We start from the raw sequence: 24,027 nt of genomic DNA on the forward strand, positions 1-24,027 counted from the left end.
AAATTCGCCGCAAAAAATTAGAACGCTTGCTACTTTTTATCTGTTCACGCGAATATGTAAATTCGTAAACGAAGGCGTGGACAGACGCGTGGTACGATAAAGCGAGAGTTGGAAGTCGAAAGCTCATGCGTAGAAACAACAAGGGCACTCCCTTTCCGCCCAGTTTTTTTTAATATTGCTCGTGTCCCAGGTGTTACGCGTCTTTATTTATACACCGAAATCTTCACCCAGCGTAGTCTTTTAATCCCTTACCACTGAGTTAGGGCTCTAAAAACGGAGGCATCATAACTAATGTCACTTTGGGCGAAAAATACGAGAAGTAGGGAAGACCAGATAAAGATAAGCCACAGTGCCACACAGTTGCAAGCCTGTTTGTTGCCTGCATTTTGAAAACAGCAGTCGGATTTTAGGCAGGTAAGAACTAATGCATAACTAATGCATATCCACTTTTACAAAACGAGAATCTCCCCCTTGTCTTAGCTCACGGAGTAGTCTTTCACATGTGGATTTTACTTTAGTGTTGTCACATAACCAACAAGTCAGGAAACCACTGGCATTGTTCTATTAGATGCTTTATTTCTCATATTTTATATGTTTTAAATTTACTACAATACATACTATATATTTATATATATATATACAAGTCTTATACCATGGAAATCAAGATAACTCTATATTCACTATATAAACTTTATAAACACGACAATTATTTTTCAACTACATATTCAAATATTCTCCCTTTAAAAGGTATTTAAGAATTTTGACAAATCTATATGAACACAACCGCCTCCCAATACTTTGCACTGATTCTGAAGGGAATAAGATGTTAAATGGAGGACACTAGTTGGCTCAAAATTAATCAAATCTACGACGCGGATGTGAAGAGAATTAGAGAAACTATCCACAGTGGTAAAAACCATTGTCCCTAGATAACATGATATGTCCATAGCCATAGGCAGCCCGGTCAATGCGGTTACGTCATACTATCTTATGCTGCCTATGATATATCTGAAACTCTCAAAGTGAAATCTCCTGCGTCACAGATTAGATCAATTTTAAGCCCGTTATTGACCTTTTGACAAAGTGTTTGAAGCGTTTAAAAATATATCTTTTGGGCGACTATAGTTTCCAACCAAATCCTCCCATTCCTTTATTTCGAGATATACAATAAGTCGTTCAGGCGCTTATTAATCCCTAAATCATTTCCAAGTGTAACACTTAAGAGGAACAGACGCTCCGTAATTTTCGTACTGATCGAGCGCAGCTCAGGCAAACGTAATAAAACGTTACCAAATCTATTAGGTTGGCCTGGATAACGATGTGTGATGAACTCTTGCATGCTCGTGTGTACCTGATCTTGTAGTTTCTCGATAAGCTCTTGATTATTTAAACCTCTGATGTCTTCAACAAAAATGTAAAAATTTTGTTACCATTGGGCTCGGTAGTCAAGACAGATGGCGGCGGTAAAGACAAAAGAGGGGGGTCAGCTTCGAACGAGAAGGGGGAGCAGTTTCGAACGAGATGGGGGAGCAGTTTCGAAAGAGAGAGGGGGGATCGAAAAGTTAGAATTCCTTATCCACTCACCTGGATTCAACAACACAATGATCGTCAAACACACATATTCCTCTTCTACCAGTCTCAATTCTTTTAACTTCGACGATAGTTGCAAGATTCTTTGCGTAATTTCCTCAATGCCAGCTATTGTTGCAGTCTCCATGTCTAAAAGCACTCCTTCTCCCAATAACAGACTACCATTGATATCCATTGACCGTCGCGCGAGTCCGAATGCTAAGATCTCCATAATTGAATTCAACACCAAAACTTTTCGATCCTCCAAGTTGATGTTGGCCAGAAATTCAAGTTTCTCAAACCAACCCAAAACTTCCTCCACCTGCCAGTCAGCAAGTTGCACGACATAGTTAATAGTTTGTATTTTCACGTCGTCACTGACAGAGTTTTTGTTAAGCGGGGGGATTGCCATGTTTCTGATCAGTAAGAATTTTTCGATAAGCGGCGAGGACCAGTGGGAGGACTGAATTCGACTGGGACTGTCTTCCAAAGAAGGAAGTTTGATTTTCAACAAGTTTGCATTCTTGTGTTTACCACCAGGCGTTCTGTCTTCGCGAACAGCTGCAAATATACAATTATAGTTATAGTTATATTATTAGGATAATTTCATTTGCGTCTTTAATTGCAATTAGTCATGTCAATGCCAATCAATTCATGTTCAAGAATTCTGAAAGAATTCCTAATAATTTTCCCGATATGTATTCCAGATAATTTTCGTACCTTCCTTAAGCATACCAGCATTAAGGCATTTCTGATAGCGACAGAACTGGCAACGATTTCGGTGTCTTTTATCGATCGGACAATCTTTCGATAAATTCCTACACGTGTACACCTTTTTGTTTTGAACAGTTCGTTTGAAAAAACCCTTGCATCCTTCACAACTAGTCACCCCATAATGATTGCCTGTTGCTTTATCCCCACAAATCACGCAAACGGTTGGTTGATTATCGCTGTTTTGCTCGTTTGGTTCGCTGGAGGTTGATGTACTCGGGCTTACAAACTCATTAGATGTCGGGGAGTGCATTTTGGACTGTGTTAGTGGTGATGAACTTGGAGACATTACAACATTCATTTGTCTTGTGTGACTTGAAGTCATTGCTAAGCATGGTGTATGTTCCTGAGAGTTTTGGTCTGTCACTTCAACTTTTGGTTGATTTATAAGAACCATTGGGGCGTCTGAAAAGTTAAAGTGACCCCCTGAAGTAGTGGTGTTACTTGCCAAGGAGCCTGTCATATTTATATGTGATGTTATGGGGCAATCAGTTGGTGATGAATTCTCATCTTTGGTTATAATAACTGGCATTGGTTTCTTAGCAGGACTTGGGCCATCTTGATCATCAACTCTTGCTGGTTCAGATGTTGTTGAGTGTATAACAGATTCATGGTATGGAAATGTTGCTTTTTGAAATGGTATTGGACCATTGTTTATAAGTGGGGAGTAATGGAATGGCGTATAATATGGAGATTGAAATAGTAGTGGTTGGCCTTGTATATTCACTGGAAATGCCAGCGCTGATCCTGGTATCATGGGTCGAGGATGGTAGAAGTGTTGTGTGAGTGTGGTAACAGGTGTCACAACGGAAGGTGCATAAGCAGGGATTTCATCTAAAATAAAGAACTGAAATTGTAACCGGGAAACTGTAAATTAAAAATAAAATTAATACTCTTCAGCATTTGCAGATAAATTTTGGTAGACATTTGGGTAAAATGCACATCTCTACAACTACAACTTCAAGCACAAGAAACCTGAGCAACCTAACATGGTCCAGATGTTTATATCCTAGGATAATGCTAGAATGTCAGATAATCTAATTTAGCCTTAAGCAGTAATGTCTTCCCAAACCGAACTAATGGAAAACAAACAGTTTGGGAACTGTATAAAAAGTCATTGTTTTATCTTCCTATTTGCAGCTTCTTATTACAGGAAGTTGTACACTACTATATCTGACATATATGAAGCCATTTTGTGCACTCTTGGAAACTTTTCAACATGAGGCAGAGTTTATAAATATAAGTTAGTTTTTAAATAAGTTCAATTCGTATTAAAGGGCTTATACTTTAATTCACAATGAGTTGTCCTGATCAGATTTAGTATACACAGTATAGGCCAGAAGATGAGAATCAAATGTAAAATTCATGTATAAAATGATTTTTAAAGCCTCGGTAAGTTTTCAGACTTATCATTTACCTACATCAAATACATGTGAAAACCAACAGGCTAGCCTAGAGTAGGCTTAGTATCAAGGCTGGTTTGCCATCACCTGACAAGGGGTTGGACCCAGAGGAAGGCCCATACTCAATGTATCCACGGTGCTGTAAAACACACACACTGTGTTTTACAGCGCATTGATGTATCCTAGGGCTTGGGCTGACTGGCACCAGCCTTGTTTAGTAAAACAGTCACAAACTGAAGCCAATACAAATCTTGCACCAAAACATCTTCCACACAGCATCTCAAACTTGGCACCCTAGTTCCATTTATTGTTTCCAAGATATCAAAAGCGAAACAACGCAAGTTATAAACATATTTACACAACAGAACAATGAATGAAATCTAAAGCTATATTATATACTTTCAACAAACTATTGTGACTGGGACACAGGTTATTATAACAATTTTTTATTTAACTAAACATTAAACGCAAACAAATTTCCTGTAGATTTGCTATTAAGGCACTAATAACGATTGAATCTTGGCAATTATGATACGATATGGGTAATACAGTATATATTGGATACAAATATTGTCTATCTAAGTGAAAAACAACAATAGAGTATTGCCCGCCTTTTTTCGCTAAGCCTAGTTTTATAGTAAAATTATTCGGTAAAATTGAATTTCCCCTTCGAAGGGCCAAGGGTGACAAAGAAAATTTGTAACAATTCCATGCGAAGTTTAAAAAATATACCCAGAACCAGGTATTTTGACTGCGACAAACCACCAGGTTTCTCACCTTCAGCATTTCCGAAATGCAAAACAAAATCGTCTATAACATCGGCGATTTACATATACGTTCAGTACGAAACACTAAAGATTTTTATCAATCACAGACTTGAAATGTGCGGGAGTACGAACTGCAGTTATGGGATATTAACAAAATTGCATTTATAATACAGCAGCAGCGTTTTCGAACGCTGAGCTTCGTACTGCGTTATTTTCGCCAAAATCCATATTTACTTACCACCTAACTCAGTAGGTTGTGTATTCGTAGTGTCAGTCATTCCTGCAGACCTTTACTCGGATTTTGTGTTGTTTGTGCGCCAATTATTGGCGATCTTGTCACAAAACGTGTACCAATTCAAATTTGTAAATTTCTGCCCTTCGAACTTCAACTTGAACCGAACGTAGGTCAAAGGAACTCGCAAATATTACCCATCATGCAACAATTTAAAGAGCGGAAAACGGTACCCGGAGCTTTGTAGTCCATATTATTCTCCTGCTTTTTTCTCTTTCCCTTTTAAAAAAACTTCACAAAATTAGCACTAAAGGCTTATTTAGATATACGTTAGATTATGATATTAAGAAATATTAGTTAAGAAGAACTTTTTAACAAGAAAATGTCGACATACTCTTCTGCCTGACGGCTTTGATCCTACGAGTTTAGATACCGGCTAAATGCCCACGTAATTCCCAGTTAGTGAAAATCAAAATGGCGTCATGAAACCCGCAATTGTTCGTGGTTTTATTGAAAAAAATAATGTTTAAATGATACTGTAATTTGCCCATCTAGACATGAGCTATGTGTTAAGCAAGCTCGCGTCTAAAAAAGAAGTAGATAATGCAATAAGGGGCACAGAAGATAAGGTTCTGGTCCTAAGATTTGGCAGGGAGAATGACCAGGAGTGCATGGGATTAGATGATATTGTGAGTGGAAAAATAACTGATTCTTAACTCAAATTCTGTTTACATGTAGCTTGTCTACCAAGAGAAATTTTAATTTCTATTTCATCTCACATCACAATTAGTCCCAGTGTTATTCTGGCAGAGTAGAAAGTTCTTTTCATTAAACCCCTGTTTAAAACTTTAATAATTATACAAAAATTGTGCACCTGAGATTTCAAAAAATAAATAGAAGATATCAAAATTGCATGCCTGATATATCTTGGTTGCATGATACATACTTTCCACATTAAACCGACCTCAAACTCCCTATCAGTCACTCTATACTTCTCACTGTGGTGGCTTAGCTATAAGATAATTGTCCTAGCAAAGGGCATTGAAGATATTTCTAAAATTTTTGCCTTTTGAGAAGCATAGAACCAGCAATCAATTCTTTATTAATTTTGCACAAAGCCAATTTGCATCCTGGATTAATTATATTAATTATATTAGCTATTAATTATAATTTATAAATAAGACCAAAAGTCCTTTACTATCTCATCTTAATTCCCTCTTTAGCTTGCCAAAACGAAACAATTGCTTTCAAATATGGCTGAAATTTATATAATTCCTGTGGATAGTGTCCCAGTCTATGTGAAATATTTTGATATTACTCTAACACCTGCAACAGTGTTCTTCTTTAATGGCCAACACATGAAAGTTGATTATGGGTAAGTTATCATACCATACCTATTTTTTGTTAGTCAAGTGAAACAAATTAGTAGATTAGCTAAACTATAGCTTTGGTGTGGGTGTAACTATCCTTATGATGTGTAGTCTAATTAAAAAAGGATATTATAGAGGGCAAATGTTTCTTCCAATTTTAAACTGCAATAGACCTTAAGCATAATGATGTAACAAGCCACAACACCTGCAGGGAATTCTGGTTGTAGTAGTCACAGCGAAAAATTTAAACTTGAAAATTTCCTGCTGTGACTACTAACACCAGAATTCCCTGCAGGTGTCACAGCTTGTTAGGTCATATGCATAAGGTCTATTTAGAGCAATGTTGTCCTTTTAAAAACCAGTGAATGCACGAACTTTTCAGCAGTTTTTTCTCACGTTTCTCTTACAGTTTTCTCATTTTTTTTCTGTTGACTTTTTCCAGCTTTTGAAGAGATATCCACACAAAAGTTAAATACAATTTCCCACGCCTAGTCTGGGAGTATTTTAAGAATATCAGTCACAACAAATATTGCTACTTTAAATATTGCCACTTTTCTGATTTAGCACACAAGACCACACAAAGTTCATAGGAAGTTTCAAAACAAAGCAAGATTTTATTGACTTAGTTGAAGTGATATATCGTGGTGCTATGCGAGGAAAACTTATTGTAACCTGTCCTATTGATCCGAAAAATATTCCAAAATACAACTTGTTGTATAAGGATGTTTAAAAATTTTATTTATGAGCACGTGTTGGGCGTTTTTATGCAGGATCTTTTATAGACTGTATGACTGCAATTGAAATGTAAATTATGTGACACTTCACTTTGCGGTGTTTTCCACTTTAGATTTCCTGCTAATTTCCTGTGGGTGTAGGTTATTGTACGGTTAGAAAGTGCCTATTTCCACTCAAAGGAAAACGACTTTAAACCTAGCACCAAAATGGTAGAGCTGCGGCATAATAATGCTTATAGTGTTAATTTATAGTCATTACAACACCTTATTGAAACCACCTAAAAGACCTCGTCTGACATTGCAATGACGTCAAAATTACGTCATTGCACTCAAGATTTTTGGAGTAACTTCACACAGCAAGAATATGTTCACCACATTTCATTTGAGTATTTCTAAGTGTTGGCTGTCAACATCGCCGCATTATAATTCAAATAAACCGCGACATTCGTTTTTCTTGCGGTTTAGACCCGATAAAAAACTGCAGTTACTTGTGGATTTAAAGACGTTAAAAGCCGTCAATTACTATAATCATTATTCATCCAATTACTATATTAAACTTCGGAAAGGCGTTGCCTTTTGCATATATTGATCTGCAAAAATTGTTGTTACCTAAACAGTAAATCCTTCCTTTGCCAACCGTAACATACTCAATCAACATCGACAGAAGTTCCGTTCCCAGTGGATTAATCAACATCGATAGAAGTTCCGTTCCCATGCAGTGGACTAAACATTTCATGAATGTTTGATGTTTCAGTTACCCGAAAAAAATATAAATTCTTCTAATCAATAGCATTTAATGTTACATAAAGTATATACTTGATGTATTATATAACGTATTGCATTCATGTAAAGGACGACATTTTCGGGGCCTAATAAAAAGAGAGCAGCGACGGCGTGGCCTGGCTCTGAGCCTGGCTCGAGCTCTGCTTTCCACTGTTGCGTTTTTCATACGCACGTATAGGACTAAATCCTTATTGTCATATTTATATTCACTAAACTAAATAAGAAGTTACACAGTCACAAAAACATTGTTGATTGGATTGGATGCGAAACATCCTGATCGTTACATCAGCGGAAACAGCCAGTCTTTGTTCTTTTAGTTTGTCACAGCAGCCGGCAACTTGTATTGGCATGTATTCGCAAACACAATAGATTTTTTTAAAATATAAAATCGTATAATATATATCTTAATGTATATCAACGGTAAATTACCCAACCACATTCTTGAAGTATTAATAACAGGCGTTTGTCATATATTGCAATCATCGGCAAGGCAGTCGGAAGCCATGTCTATAACACTGACGAATGAAGTGCTTTTATCCTAAATATTTCTTGTTACCAGTCACCGACAGTCAGTACGTACATCACATAATGTCGGTGACACACGAAAAAGCCAGAACATTTGCAATAAACACTAAAACCATTGACAGTGTTGTTGATATGTTTATGTATACCCAAGCTGGCATTGCACAATGTTCTCCACCATTATGGGTTTGACTTTTTTTTGGCCGGTCAATTACGTGTTGATTGACAGTCTGAGGCAGTGAAAGGAGAATATAATTATAGGGTTTAATATGTACGGAATAGTGCTTTTTATTTTTTCACGTATAGTCAATAATTGTCGATTTAAAGTTTGTAAAAATCCAGATTAAACCTTAGTCACCTTCCTTTCTATTTTAGTTTATATCTTTCTGTTGTTTGACGTTTCATGCATTCTGAACTCGACTTAAACATTGCCATTGGCCCATGCATATTAGAATAACGCTACCCAGCCTTCGTTTTTCTGGCATAAAAGTGCAATGAACAGGATCGCCGAAATTCTGATCAATCTATTTCAAAAAATATCGTGTTGACTGTTGTGACCGTTTTGTCTCAACGTCTTAGCTCTTATTGATAGCTTGATTTTTGTCGAGCTTCTAGACAATCTTCTATGAACATTATATCTGTAAATACCGTCATTCATACTGACGTAATTAAAGGGTAGATTACTAGATACGATATAGCTAGCGTTAAGCCAACTAAAATTACTAAATATACATATAGGGTATAGATACGGTATAGACTATAGTCATATACTGTCATATTAATATAGCCAGCGTTCAGCCAAACGCCTGTATTCAAAAGCCCACTCATACTCCTTGAGTGTGACATTGAAATTTTGTTATTACTGATCAATGAGAAAATTCATTCTTAATCATTGGAATTGAACCATTCAAGGTAAAGCCCTGAAAATCAAACTCTTGTTCGAGTGGTAATATCTCTACGGAAACGCTATGAGAAGATCAGGATCGCTCACTCAATGAGTTTGAGCTTTTAGAATACAGGCGAAAGTGCACAAACCTCACAGGGGATGTCCCTCGTATTTAGCCTTCATTAATGCGAAGGCCATGCACAAAATGGCTACCATTCCATCAAGTCTTTGTCTTTTATCGACCTGTCGACGCCCACTGTAATAAACGCGGATGACATATTCGGGAAATGCTAAGTTTAGGGGATATTGGCTGTAACTACAACATTATATTGTGTTGGTATAAACAATAATTAAAACAGAAAACTGAATCAATTTCCTTATATAAGCCCGGTGACTCGGCAGTTTATCGATAACAAAATTCATCATATACTATACATGGGTATAAAAAACCTTTTATACCCATGTATAGTATATGATGAATTTTGAATTTTGATGAATGAAACTATAAATATGGTGTTGTCGTATTTTAAAAACCAGTATATATAAGAAGAATGCTTTCAGTTTATCCTGTTATCCTCAATATATTGAGTAGCATGTCCACTGGATACTAGAAAAGGCCCGTAGGATCATTGCATAATTGTCTTAAATACTCAATAAATGCGCTCAAGTCTCAATACAAATACATGTTTGATTATATCTTCAACTATAGTTTATAGTATACCGGCTCGATTTAGTCTAACGATGGATTCTCCGTCCAGGCAAAGATAGCTCGTCTGATGATGACGTGGATCGCCCATCGAGACCGATGAACAACGAAATTCATCTGGATTATAGTTCCGAATAGACAGACTCCTCTTTATTGTATAAATTGGGCAATTTTCACTAATATTTCTATGCTATATTAACTGTGAAAATATTGTTTCCAAGTATGTCAAAATTAATTTCAAGTGGGATCCGTTTATTTCTGTGATAGGTCTATATTAATATTGTAAAACGTGCTGAACTCATGTCCCTGTACATACGCGCAGATCCATGATTGATGTTCTGCTGGCGGCTTCAATATTTGGTAAAAGTGCGAGAAAAAACTTGATAAAAGGTTATTTTATATAGATTCTGATTAATGCCATAGGCCATAATGTGCCTCGATGTAGTAGTTAAGTAGTTTGCATTCCAAAATAACCAAGCGATGTCCAGCAAGACAGCCCCGAGCTTCTAACAACTTGGCATCAGATGACACAAACGATAAATGACATGAATGGTATAACAACTGCCTAATATAGACAAAAACACTTCTCCATGTTTTGACCTAAGGGCAAACCACGAAAAGGATGTAATTGAACTGGCCACTAAGTTGACTAAGACACTCGTGCTCGCAAAACCAACACAATTTATACTACAATGGACTAAATTGAAAGTTTATCCAATCTATATTTCCGATATATAGAATATATTATATATGGGCATAGCTATAGCTTATAAAGTGAAATTATAAGTCATTTTCCTTACACTGGAGCAAATGTAAAGATTTATGTCATATTTCAAAGTAAGAATGACAAATTTCCTTAACAAAAAGCTAAAGAATTTCATTGTTGTCCGAGTTTTTAGAGCGTGTTACTGTTGGCGTATATTAGCTTGGCCTAGTATTTCTACTGGAATTTTCTTCGAGAAGTAATTAAAAATGGGATGATCAACTGATATGCCTGGTCTAAATATAAATTCTATAAAGATCATTAGATTGACTGTTCGTCTACACATGCATGCATGTTATTTTTGTGCTTCGATCTGCGTCTGTTCCGGTTCGTGGGACTTAAATTGCCCAACAAGGGCACAGCAGTATATAGGGGTATCTTCATGTATATATATAGAAATAACTGTATATATACTTAAATATATACTTAGATATATATACTATAAAATCTCGTCTGTGTATATATATTTGCTTGAAGAACAAAAATTATAGTTTTCTTCTATTACATTTTTTTAGGAAATATTGTAATTTGTAATTTCCCGTCTTCGGAAAACCTTGTTTAATTGAAACACCGTATAGTTTGCCTAAAATTCATAGAAATATTTACAACGACATATAATGTAGCAACATATGACACCCAGATTGTGTTTTTATGCGGCAACTTTTACGGACCATTTGTTGACACGAAGATTGATTTATAAACTTCTTCACGAGCTTTAAATAAATCAATATATCTATCTCTTCAGGAGCCGTGAGACAACAGACTAGATACTTAATATGAATGAAAGTATACGAAACACTCGAATTATATAGTACATTACTTACAATAACCATACGACCGCTTGTAATTCGCCATCGCCAAAATCTTGACACGTCGTTACAGGCTTTCGATTCAAATTTAACTTTTTTTTCAACCGTCTGTAGAAAGAGATTTTCAACTATAAGTTAGTAACCTTTTAACCTTGAATGACGAATGTAATAGGAGAGATAGTGTTGTTTGGTGTAGGTTAAATATATTCTTTTCCGGCCTGATGTAGATCATTGAACGATTGTTCACTGAAGCGTTTCCTCTGTTTAAAAATCTGCGCTTTTCCAAAAGGTAATATGAAGTTGATATCTGTAATTGTAGCGTTAACAAACGAGTTTTAGTTCCGAAAAAAAAGGATTGTTGCATCCGGCTGAAATATTGTTTTTAAATTTTCATTTAAAAATGTGAATTGTGAAAGGGTTTTGACTCGTTATACCGCAAGTATCGTGCTCTATAAAGTTGTTATATTTATATACAAGAACTAAATAAATTATGTTTACTGGGCAAATCCATCAGATTTAATCTGTCCTTGCCGTTCCTATATGAACGACGTAGTGAAGGCCATCTTTTGCTTGTCAATTCACAGTACAGTATAGTGTCATCACAACTCACAACGAGACTCACAAGTCACAAGACGAGGAAACATTGATTATCCTAATTCTATTTATATAAAGAAGGAAGTCAAACCAGCTTTGACCATAGAGTCATAGTTTTTTATGGTTCTGCCAGGAATTGCGGGTTCTCCGCCTGCGCTTTTTTCTATTTCACAAATTTGAATCAAATCACAATTAATGAATGAATGAATCAAACGAGAAATCGCACCCTTCAACTTCTGAGATCTGAGATATGGAGTGGTGCCAAACACATTGACATGGATTACGGTATAACGTTTCAGAAACGAACGCGTCATTGAACATCATTTTCTTCAAATTCCTTATGAAATTACCCATTTCCTCTTTCACATACATCAGGGAAGTATATAGTTAAAAGCTGTCTTGGTTTTTCCGGGTTTTAGATCCTTCCTTATCGATAAATTGTTTCTTAGTAGAAAGGAACACTAGTATTTCGTAGAGGTCAAACTAACAGAACATTTCCTGCAATTTCTTCATGAGGGGACAGGTTGTTTCCGCTGGTCTGTAGAGACCAACCTCGAGTTAGATTGGCAGCTATATGGTATTTCATCCTTAGGGCTTAGGGAAAAGATAGTTTTCAAAACAATCAGCAACGCGATAGGGCAGGCGCTTGTAGAAGTATACTTCCAGCTGATGAGTAAAAATAATTACATGACGTCATAAGCCGAACTAGAAGTTGTGTATCAAGGGCCTGGTTGAATTATATAGTTAAGTTATGAAACCAATTAAAAACAAACAGAAAGAACCTGGCTTTTCTGGTTGCGATTTGAACATCATTGTTGATGGAAAACAATACGGTGCACATTGGTGTATTTTGCGTGAAAAATCCAAATTTTTTGACGAATTTTACCGAAGCAATCTGAAGACGAAAAAGAGCTACTTTGAGGGCACAAAAACCTGCGTCCATTTGGAAGGCATTAGCTCTGAACTGGTCGGTTCATTTTTGCAGTATGTCTATGTGAATTGCTCAAAATATAGGAAGCCCGAAAACATTCAACTAAATAAGATCAATAATGTGATTAAATTCAGCGTGATGTTTGGCATAAAAGATTTAGAAATGGCAAAAAGTGAAAAATTAGAAGCAGCAGTTGAGGCAATAGGAGAGTCAAACCAGATGAGCGAACTTCACAAGAATTTATTAATGTTTTTATTCGTCAGAACAACAGGATATAAGTCAAGTGACATGGCAGCATTTGTAGCAGATAAAGCTTACACAGCCGCAAACATTGAATGTCTTTTTGAGGTATTGAACGTTTTGAGTTGTAATATGGAGAAAATGGAAATGCGTCTCAGATTATTGGATGTTCTGATCACATTGCATTTTTCGGCAAGTTTGGATCAAGAGGTGCTGGCTGATAAGAGGGGATTAAACAAAGGGATTGTAAAGGAATGCATGGGATATGAATGCAAACAGTTTGGTACTCGAACTACAGGTATAATACACGACGCCATATAATCTTTTTTATATAATACGGAGAAGAATGCCATGGAAAACGAATCCCTAAATCATTCGGACGTAATTATCACAATCTACTTAAAGGCTTAGGTAAAATTTTAATCGTATAACTACAAAAGGTCAATCATAGTCCTTGATATTCAGTGTACTTCGACCACAGGGTCAGTAGCGAGTATTAAACTGAAACATCTCAGCCGTACATGACAGTTTATTTGAACGCGGGATGGGTGCAGTATTGGCGCTAAGGCGCTTATATAGGGCGATTATACATATATACATATTTCTTTAATGTGCGGCGCGGGTGTCGTCGGCGTTTCCTGCAAAGCCTCTATTTTTTTAAAATCGTTTTAAAAAACCAGCTCAAGACAGTTTTCAATTAGACCTTTCATTTTCACCACGCCTTTGGTGGTAGTTGAAAGAAACACTTTTCACGATGGTTGAAAGTGAAGCCTTTTATCTTTAGGCGAAAACAAGAAAATCCCGACATTGAAAGCTGGATTAATTAACAAAACTGCAAATCCAAAAAGAACACAGCATTCTGTCAATCAGAATTCCAAAAAACTGATAAGCAAAAACCAAAACCACGGACAAAACACGGTTATAAACAGGAAGTCAAAAGTGGGCGAATTCGAAAGAAAAAATAGTCAGACTAATTTCCTAATCGGAGAAAGATCCCAACACAACGGACATCAGTGCAACGGACTCGCAAATTGTCGTCTAATAAAAACGCATCCACCTGTTCGCAGGCGAATAACTCGCATTAGGGAACACCTCCAACGTATCAACGCACACGCTGAACGTGCGAACGCGCAGGAGAACCGCGTTCACGAATTAGACGTACTAGTTGATACTAGCACTTCGCAAAGCAAATCCACACGAGACATGACAGAGACTGGATGTGCTGGAAACAAACTAACTAAATTATGCAGTGTTGATGTGCTAAAATTAAAAAACCCAGCAGTGAGACATGAACTCGTGTGTTTTCTTGACGGGGAAGAAAGCGTTTTAAAAAAACACTCTTTATGTGAAAATGAAAAAATCACGACTAACAACAGAGAACGCGTTAAACATGACGTTTTCAAGACAGGCGACGGAGACAACGTGTTTGCCTTTGAAAACCATCAGATCTTGAATGAATCAACCCTTTCGTGTGAACACAGAGGCACAGCTGCCACAGCATGTGATAGAGGCGTGATCAAAGATGATAGAAATAGCGAAATTATGATGACAAATATGAATGAGGAAAAGTTGGGTAATCACGAGGAAGAACTCGGAATTACTACGAGAAAGACTCGTAAAATGTGGGCGAAAGACGTCCTGCTTATTGACCGCAAAATTTCCTCCTATGAAATAAATCTTGACCAAAACACCCAAAAGTTAAGCGTCTGTAATGAATGTAAACCGGAACAAAATTTTGTAATACCACAACTGCCTTTAAACAGCGGTGAAACAGCACATATAAAACAAATCTATCTTACTGGTGGAATACAACAGAACGACTACTTTGCACATAAAGCTATTCTCAGGCTTAACCCAGAAACAGGTATTTACACATCTTGTGGAGCGATGTGCAATGGTCGATATAATCACGGAATGGCACAACTGGGAAAGGAGATATACGTAGTCGGAGGGAACTCGGGATTCTTCGAGCAGCTTCGTAGCGTTGAGAGCTATTCTCCTAAAGACCAGCAATGGTCAGTCAGATCTAGCATGCGAGAAGCACGTGATGAATTCGCATTGGCTGTTTGCGATGGATGCTTGTATGCGATTGGCGGACACAATGGTATCCAGGACCTGCGCAGTGTAGAGAAGTTTGACGTGCGGGAAAGTTCGTGGAGTTTTGTTTCCCCCATGAGAAATTACCGAGCTGGTGCATGCGCAGTTTGTGTTGACAACAGGTATATCAGTGAATTGTTTTTATCGAGATTAGAATTATACGCAGCTAAGACCACTCTTCTTTATTCCCGAGAACCCAGTTCTTCGTTGAGATCCAGAATGAAATAATAGAAATATACTAAAATTAGGTTACGAATACTATTTTCATTAGTTGGCTACATCATAGTTGTATACACTCAGTTTTCCCTCTTCGGATTTAGATCTATTTATGTCATTGGTGGCTTTGACGGGAAAACGTATCTTACTTGCGCGGAGCAATATGACATCACTGCTGACGTATGGAATACAAATGAACCGTTAAGTAACAAGCGTGCTTACTCGTGTTCAATCCTCTCCGAAAAGTGTATTTACATTTTTGGCGGTTTTGACGGCAAGGTAGCGCTTTCTTCATGTGAAGTGTATGATATTCACGCAGAAGTTTGGGAAATGCTTCCTAATATGAACACCCCACGCATGAATGCGACTGCAGTGGTCTATTCAGGGAATGTCTACGTATTTGGTGGAGAATGTGACAGCGTGTTCTTAGAGACTGTTGAATGTTATGACATTAAGAACAGGACTTGGAGTTTAGTACACCGCTTACCACAACCGATGGCAGGACTGCGGGCTTGTGCCTTCCTATAGAATATGCAACTTATAGAAAATAGTGATATAAGATATACGTATTATGATATGGATATTTCATGTAATAAAGTTTTTCAACATAGCATGATCTACTCTCTAATTCGTCATATACCAGACAATATTCCATTGTCCAATATTCACAGGACGAACAGTCCCCCATCGTCATTGAGTTCCCTCTACTACAGCACTGATATTAGACATAGTAGGTTAATTTTTCATGCTAGTTTTAATAGCTGTACCTCTTTTAATCTCGTTCCCTGAGGCCGCACTTCCTCTGGCGAGATCTGGGATACACGCCTAAAAACGATCAGGTTGATGCAACATTGATATGAACAGCATCGAACAATGTTGTGCTGCCCACATTGTTCAGAGTTGTTATCAACTTGGAACAATATTGTTGGAACTGAATCGGGTGTAACAATATTGTTCCAAGTTGATAACAACTCTGAACAATATGGGCAGCACAACATTGTTCGATGTTGATGCAACAACCTGATGAGTTTTTATCCGTGTAATCGGAGTTCCCTCTTTTACAGCACTGATTTTAAGACCGTAGGTTAAGCTAGTACTTCATGTTAGTTCTACTAGTCACACTGGCATGCGCAAAAACGCAGCTGGACGACTGTTGTTCGTCCATACTTCTGTATGATTATAAAGAACACGAAAGTTATTTCACACAACCATTTTTATTATCAATTTACTCTATTAATGCCATTTTATATACAACGGTGGTCATAATTACTCCGCCTATCACCACATTATCTGTTAATTCGACTGTCCATGCCAAGACCTCGTGATTCGCACAGCGATATCACGTGATATCCTTTACTATGACGTCAGACTAGCTGACTGTCACGTGTTAATAGGTTGGTCAGTCTCGAACGTTCATGGTTCGTGTCAACGCTAATGAAACACACGCAGTGACCATACGCTCAGCACGAATGACGCGTGTAACGAAAAAGCAGCAGCATCAGCGAATACAAAAAATCAAATCAACCTTCAGGTTGAGGTTAATTTAAAAAGGTATCAAAAACTAGTTTTGTTTCCAACTTTCTTGCCATGAATGGTTTTTGCACATCATTTCCTAGCATGACACATTTAAACCATGGTTCTTTAACATGTACTGTGTGATAAAAGACTTGTGATAATAAAATAAACTCAGTTATAAGAACAACTACTATACTTAAAGTTAAAACTAAACTCAGCATGTCAATGCTGTTAACATCGCCCTATTTGCAATAAATAGACTTATTTATGAAATCTTACCTATTTATCTATTTAAAACTATACGTTTTCCTAGCACGCGTACAACATAAATCAATTGTATTCACGTGGAAGGATTAAATATATGCATGAATATATTAAAGAATACAGTTCAAAGATTTCATATTTAAAATAAATTGAAAAAAAATCAAAAAACATTTCAAATTATTGTGCTGTCATTCTTGAAAAAACCTTTCGTTGAATGACCTTCTTTTAAAAACCTGTGCTTATCAACCTATACTGTGATTGCTTCATCATTCAACGAAAATGACTACAAATTAGCCCGGCTGGCCTCGTTTAAATCGAAAAAATATTTACAACTTAAAGACACATGATGAAAGATTTTGGTATAAAATCAATCTGACGATATTTCAGCCAAGCAATACGTAGAAAACCCCAGGGTGTCTCTTTTCCAATAAAATTCAACTCCAACACCGCTAGCAAACCCAATAGTTTGACTCAACATTATGATATATTTACACTGTCACACCTTTGATATCTTTGGTGACTTTTTCAACTTACAGAGTTCTGTACTTGTCATCCATGTCCAAACTGCGAGAAGAAAAAAAACAAACTTGATTAACTTCTTAATGGCAGAAAGTGCGTTCATGACCAAAAATGATCATGGTCAGGCAATAGTCATTAGTCAGAGTGATAACAATATACAACCACGTTATGATCTTAAAAGCAACCATTATAACCTGCTAAACATTTGAGTAACCATCCTTTGAGGTGAAATAGTAACACTAGTACAACTGGTCGATGATTTGCAAGAGTTGTCCTGCAAAATGTTTTTGTTTTCTTCCTTTATATAATAACTAGGTTATCTACTACAAGAGAAGTTACTAATGAACTTACCCAAAGTCACTCGGAAGAAGATTCCCATTGCTGTTCTTTGCTATCAGGAATGGTATCAGATTAGCTTCGTTGCGATTGGGATCCGCAGTTTGCCCACGAGGTTCTGTCGAATCTTGGCTGCAAGAGTTTACAAATTTGAGTTGGCAGTTCAAAAAAGTTTAGGAGGGGGAGGGGGGGGGGCGTGCTGCTGGTGAACGAGGAGGAGGGGCACTTAGAAGCTTAAATGTTGCTAGTTTTCACACTGTGGACTTTCCGCACCAAAGTTTGAGAAACTTTTAATGATAAAATTTTATGTAGTTTACCACATGATTTGTTCCACAACATTCCCTGCATCCACTCTGCTGCAGCGATATTTATTGGCACTTCTCTCAATTGAGTTGAATCTACAAACAACATCAAATCATTTAACAACATATTCTACCCATTAAACTAACGTTGCCGCAGCTATAACAATTTATCTGCGAATACTAGACTACTTCTGTACTTCATACCATGAGAAGAATTAACATAGAATCTAATTCCCATTTCTAACATAGCATTAAGTGCCATTTCATGGTGCAAACATCTATACAGCAGCAAATATACACTTACTATTCACAAATTGAAAAAAAAACTGAAATATCCTAGTAATTGTTGTACCTTCTTCCTGCATCACTGCAAGACGATGTGGATTGTGTAGTCATGCTGCCGTAACCTTCAGACATTTGACCACCTTGATGACTATCCTTAACAAATGGTGGCTCACTTGCACTCCGATGATGCCCCAGAACCTTCCCCTTGTCACTTGACGAGCCCTCGGCCAAGTCCAGCTTAGCTTCAGTGTCCTCTTCCCCCTCAGGAGTTAGGGATGTTGGGCTCGAAGGTGTGTCAGGGGTGATGGTCCCTGGTGTAACAGTGCCTGCACTTGCTTCATCAAGGTACGAGGTGAGACCTAACCCATCCCTCTGGCTGGAGTCCAGCATACCTTCACCTTTAGAGTACTTGTCATCGCTTACGGAAGTTGGCTTTTGTGGTGAGATTGGCCTAAATGTGGAATAATATTTGACTTACAAATTCTATGTGACAAGGGAATGGTCATTGAATGATATATTGCCTCCTTTCACAGTTATAATTGCACAATTATCTAATTGCACAATTATCTAATTGCACAATTATCTAATTGCACAATTATCTAATTGCACAATTATCTAATTTCACTTCAAGTTCTAACTAGCAAACATGGCACTTCAAAGCTTGCAATGGAATTACAAGGGGGGGCTCTCTGCATATTTACAAATCAGCATGAGGAAAAATTGTGTGGAACGGTTTATGTTATCTATAGTAAAGAATATGACATCAAGTATTAATTTTGAAGCTAGAACATGTTATACTTCTTACAATTTAAAAAGTGGATCACCCTGTTTAAGTTGCATGGAAATTCTGACCTGAAAATTTAAACAAAAGCATTCAGGAAAGATTTACTGGCATCAGTTTCTAGAATCTAGGGTAGGGTGATTAGTATTAGTACTGCATTCAATTCCACAAAGCTTATTGTGACATCCTCAGAGTTATACTATGGCTATATCTAATTTTGTTAAAAGATTATTACAAGTTATGCATTATTCCCAGGATATACAGAGGGGGTGAAATTTGGAAACATGAAAATATTCAACAATATTTAACAGTTCTCCTAGTAAGGAAGCCCTCCACTCTTCTTATCTTACCATTCTGATTAGCATAAGCAGCTAAGACAATATTCAATAGAATACCCACCTCTAAAATAGAGTTATCTTGTCTATTTGCTTTGTCATTAATATCTCCTTCCAGCAAATATTTTCCTGTTCGTTTATTGGATGCTGCAAACTCAGCCATATTTACTTCAACAAAACCAAGCTTCTCATATGATTTACCTCCCTTAGTTTCCTAAAATAACAGATATTCAGAGTATTGTTTACATGGAATGAGCCTTGACAACATGCATACTTTTCAATATCTTTACCACATAGTAGATCATGTTTTGAAAAATAGTTTTTATAGGTTTTTAATTTTTATAAATAAAAAGAGATGAAAAATCTTTAAAGCATAATTAAATTATGTAATATTTATTCTTGAAAGAAGAGTTCTTAAAAGGAGATTAGTCAACCCATTTTATTGATTATCTTAAATGTTTTAAAGTCTGTCTGTTCATGTGTTGTGATTTGTGATATAATCCAACAATGTACCTTAGGTCTTACATGCATGGAGAGGAACATATTTCAATGATCTAGCATTATAAAACACAACTGTATATTTTGATGATGTACCGTATTGTCTCTTTACATTTGTTGCTTATTTAATGGAAAATATGCCAACTAGCATGCATGTGAAATATTTTCAGTCTTATTCATACCATTATAAATGACCTACATTGAACTTTGAAACCAGATCAAGATATGGTGTTAGATTACACATAAGCTATTAATGCTCAGCCATTTCAAATATTTACGCACATACAAACAAATGGTGGGAAAAATTTACCAAAAATCACAATTCACCTTCACATGATTTGTTTCTTTATCATAACTAGTAGGGGGCCCTTGTAAAAGACAAACCAAGAAATTCCAAGGCAATTTTGTTGCTATGACTATAATACAATCTACAGACTTGCAGTTATTAGTCATACATTTTCTACATAGCTGGGCATTATAAGGGTTGATCCATTAAGTATTATAACAATTATTTTGGAGACTGGCTTTAATCCAGAATAAATATTTTATATCCTGCAGCTAAATTAAACAATGCATTGTCTGAACCAGATTTTCCTGTTTCAGCATAAGATAAAGAATGTGAAAGAACTAGATAGCAGCTGTCTATAGTTCTCAAGCTGCAATTAGTGAAACAATTTTACATTCAGAATAGTAATAAAGTAAGTTTAAAAAAACAAGCAGTGTTGTAATATTAATTAACACACTAATTGAAAAACATGCTCTTTGTCTTGTATGAAATGCCAAGTTCCTCTTTGCTAGGGAAGAACACTGTAATTATCAACTTATTATAATAATATATAGGTAGTTTAGGTACATACTTTGGTAACCTAACATACTAAAAATGTATGGCAATTTAGAAGCTGAATAATAATTAAATGAAGTTTTATACTTGAACTTGGTTTATGGAATAAAATAGGAATGCAATATCAATACTGAATTATGCCACAACACATGCAATATAGGCCCTCTCAAATGTACTGTACTCAAAAGCAACAGATAGGCAACAGAAATATGGGAACAATTCAGTTTGAAAGTTAATTCGTTTTGTTTGGGCTTTGAAAAAGCCCTGCTGCCCACAAAGTGCTAGAGGGGCACTGCAGTCAATCTTTATCAGAAAATAACACTTCTCTTTAATTAATTTAATCTTTCTGCTAAATCCATAATTTCTATCTATCTATATATTTCGATAATTTTAAAAGAGCTACCAAATTATAATAGTTTTAGTCAATAGCATGAGACAATATATCTACAAATGTTTGCAAAAAATTGCTGATAGAAGCCTAAATAGGGTGAACGCTTCATGAAACATGCATAGAAAATATAATCAATAATGGTTACCTACAGGTGAATGTCAAAACACGAAAGGCAAACACTGTTATACTATGACAATAATGACATGGATCTTATTTTATGACACAGATCTTATTCATGATCACGAATCTTATTCTGACCAAAATAATAATAGAAACCAAACAAAACCAGGGTTTTTTAAACCCTTTAAAATGTTCGTCTATGAATACAACATTGCATCATTAGAACAAATCACACTTAGTCTTTTATATACCATGTAAGGTTAGAAGGTCATGTAACAAATTCCAGAAATATCATTGAAAAAACCGGTTTGAAATCATATTGCCAGTGAATCTATGCGACGACATGGTTTAAACCCTCGATCAGAGCAGTCTTGCCTTTAATTTGAAATTGAAAATGAAAAATTTATGCCCAATTATAGTTTAATTTTATGTGTTTACACTTATTACTGTATGCTAAAGGAATATTTTCAAAATAAGTGTCTGGATAATATATATGCGTGTAGCGGGGGCCACGTTGCATGGAATAAGCTCATCCTGTTTTATATTATTAGACGGAAGAATTTCCCATGAGTTGTACAAAGAGATATTTAAAGCAAAATATTTGGCGCCCCACCATTACTCAAAATAATAACTTTTGCCGTCATAAAGTATTTACGTAAAATAATTAAAGTTTTGTACCAAAATATATTGATGAATTTGTTCAACATGAATACAAAATGAATACAAAATTGTCTTACGAAACCAATAACCTAATGATATATCTTTATGTATTTGAATTAATTTTTTCCATTTTGTTTCACCAACAGTTTTATTGTATTAAACTTTTATGATATGGAAGTTCGATATTCGTCTTTTACAATATATTCTTTCTAATGTATAAAATTTTCGTTTGGTCGCATATTATTTCATCATATTAATACCCTAGACTTTGGTATATTTTACAAAAAAATAACGCATTTAGGTAAAGGTTGACAGTGAGAGTCAGTATAGAATTATTATGTAATATACAAACCTTACGAACAGAAACTCGACATAAACAAGGGTCCAACACACCAGTATTTGAATTGGCAGTCATTTTACAACCAAATTCAAACGTTTGTTGCCATCTGACACGGTTATTATGAACCTCCAGCCTGAAGTTAGATATTTTATATCAGTATTTTAGGATAAAACAACATCTTAACTATGGAGGCATGTAGAAGTTTATAATGTTATTATTGTGACCTTGGCCCGTTCGTACCTGCATGAAGTTTCAGCAAATTTACCGCCATCGAGTAGCCTCAATTTTGAAAATAAAAGGCCACTGGCAAGAGAGACATTTGACAATTCTCTCAGTTCAAAAGATACTTCAAACTTAAATTTTTTCTTTTTCATTTTGCCCACAACGTCTGAGCAAACAAAGAACTTGCGTCGCTCATTCTGCCATCATCTGCAATGTGACAATGCGATGTTTCGCAAAAACATGTCCACATATCCCAGCTGGCATTGCGCGCTTCGACTCCGGAAATATCGCCGGATTCATGACCGCAAACCCAATTGAGTATATATGATTCAATGGCAAAGCCGGACATTTCCTCTGCGTAATTTTGCTCGCGGAACAGAGCGAACTTTCTCTTCTTCCGCAAGAAGAAGAATCGGGAAGAAGTGATGACTGTAAATGTGCACTTCCATGCAAAGAAAATCTACATCAAATCAAAAGAATAGCTGCACCTTGTGCACAAAATTCCGCATTAATTAGCACGATGTCGTTTTTGGGGTACTTTCAATTTTCTCAAATGGGTTTGAAAAATTATAACAGCATGAAAAGCAACTTTTTTAGAAGCAAGTCAACAGACCATTTGAGGAATAAATTCAGCCTAAAATTAAACACAGTTGCCGCTAGGAGGTCTTACGCTTACGGTTTTGGAAAAAAGTACCCCCAAAACAGCGGCATATTCGTCATCGTGAGAAAGACTAATTGCAATCTTCACAGCAGCATTTCTAACAGTAAAATGTAATTCGTATTTCAAACACATCGTTCTATTCGAAAGTTGTGTGTTGTTCAGACTTCAGTATATACGTAATATTGTAAGTTAAAGTTTCAAGGATACTGCTACCAAATTATATCATAGCGGAGAAGTATTGCACTACTCGTTTACAGTAAAATCCAGATATCACTCCTCACCATCAAATCAGATGATTTTTTGTCATTTTTTTAGATGTAAACGTCACAACAGGACGAAAACGTTGAAAAAGTTTTTTATTCACTTCTTGATCTTTACTCACTCAGTAAAAACTATGAAAGTCAGATCATTGATTACTTACACAGTCTGACACATTCATTTTAGGTGAACTGAATAATATCGAAAGACTATATCAGTAAAGAATATCCAAAGACTATAATATCAGTAAAGAATATCTAATTAATTGTGTCGACACACACCGGACGCGATGCGGCAACGCGACGC

At 36.2% G+C, this 24,027-nt stretch overlaps 3 protein-coding genes across 4 annotated transcripts; 1 reads left to right on the forward strand and 2 right to left on the reverse strand.

The window, feature by feature from the left end:
* Positions 1–583: 583 nt before the first annotated feature.
* LOC114519180 (retinoic acid receptor RXR-alpha-B-like) lies at positions 584–11,394 on the reverse strand. 2 transcript variants are annotated; one of them, XM_028539265.1, is made up of 4 exons: positions 11,331–11,394; positions 2,290–3,174; positions 1,585–2,130; positions 584–1,401 (listed from the first exon to the last, which is right to left on the reverse strand). In XM_028539265.1, exons 1-4 carry the CDS (start codon positions 11,359–11,361, stop codon positions 1,151–1,153), a joined length of 1,713 nt encoding a protein of 570 aa, XP_028395066.1. In that variant the 5' UTR covers positions 11,362–11,394; the 3' UTR covers positions 584–1,150. The 2 variants fall into 2 exon arrangements, with proteins under 2 accessions (XP_028395066.1, XP_028395065.1); XM_028539264.1 differs by lacking the exon at positions 11,331–11,394 and adding an exon at positions 4,749–4,916.
* On the forward strand, positions 5,190–8,513 carry LOC114519181 (thioredoxin-like protein 4B). Its single transcript, XM_028539266.1, has 3 exons — positions 5,190–5,431; positions 5,966–6,117; positions 6,677–8,513. The coding sequence occupies exons 1-3, from the start codon at positions 5,300–5,302 to the stop codon at positions 6,840–6,842; spliced, it is 450 nt and encodes a 149-aa protein (XP_028395067.1). The 5' UTR covers positions 5,190–5,299; the 3' UTR covers positions 6,843–8,513.
* Positions 11,395–16,588: 5,194 nt separating the features above from the next.
* LOC114519112 (protein FAM102A-like) lies at positions 16,589–23,021 on the reverse strand. Its single transcript, XM_028539178.1, has 8 exons — positions 22,821–23,021; positions 22,593–22,713; positions 19,795–19,944; positions 19,420–19,466; positions 18,682–19,065; positions 18,345–18,425; positions 18,043–18,159; positions 16,589–17,736 (listed from the first exon to the last, which is right to left on the reverse strand). Exons 1-8 carry the CDS (start codon positions 22,952–22,954, stop codon positions 17,703–17,705), a joined length of 1,068 nt encoding a protein of 355 aa, XP_028394979.1. The 5' UTR covers positions 22,955–23,021; the 3' UTR covers positions 16,589–17,702.
* Positions 23,022–24,027: the final 1,006 nt, after the last annotated feature.

This window comes from Dendronephthya gigantea, unplaced genomic scaffold (genome assembly GCF_004324835.1).
Source record: "Dendronephthya gigantea isolate DGI-Jeju-01 unplaced genomic scaffold, DenGig_1.0 000012F, whole genome shotgun sequence".
Lineage (NCBI taxonomy): Eukaryota > Metazoa > Cnidaria > Anthozoa > Malacalcyonacea > Nephtheidae > Dendronephthya > Dendronephthya gigantea.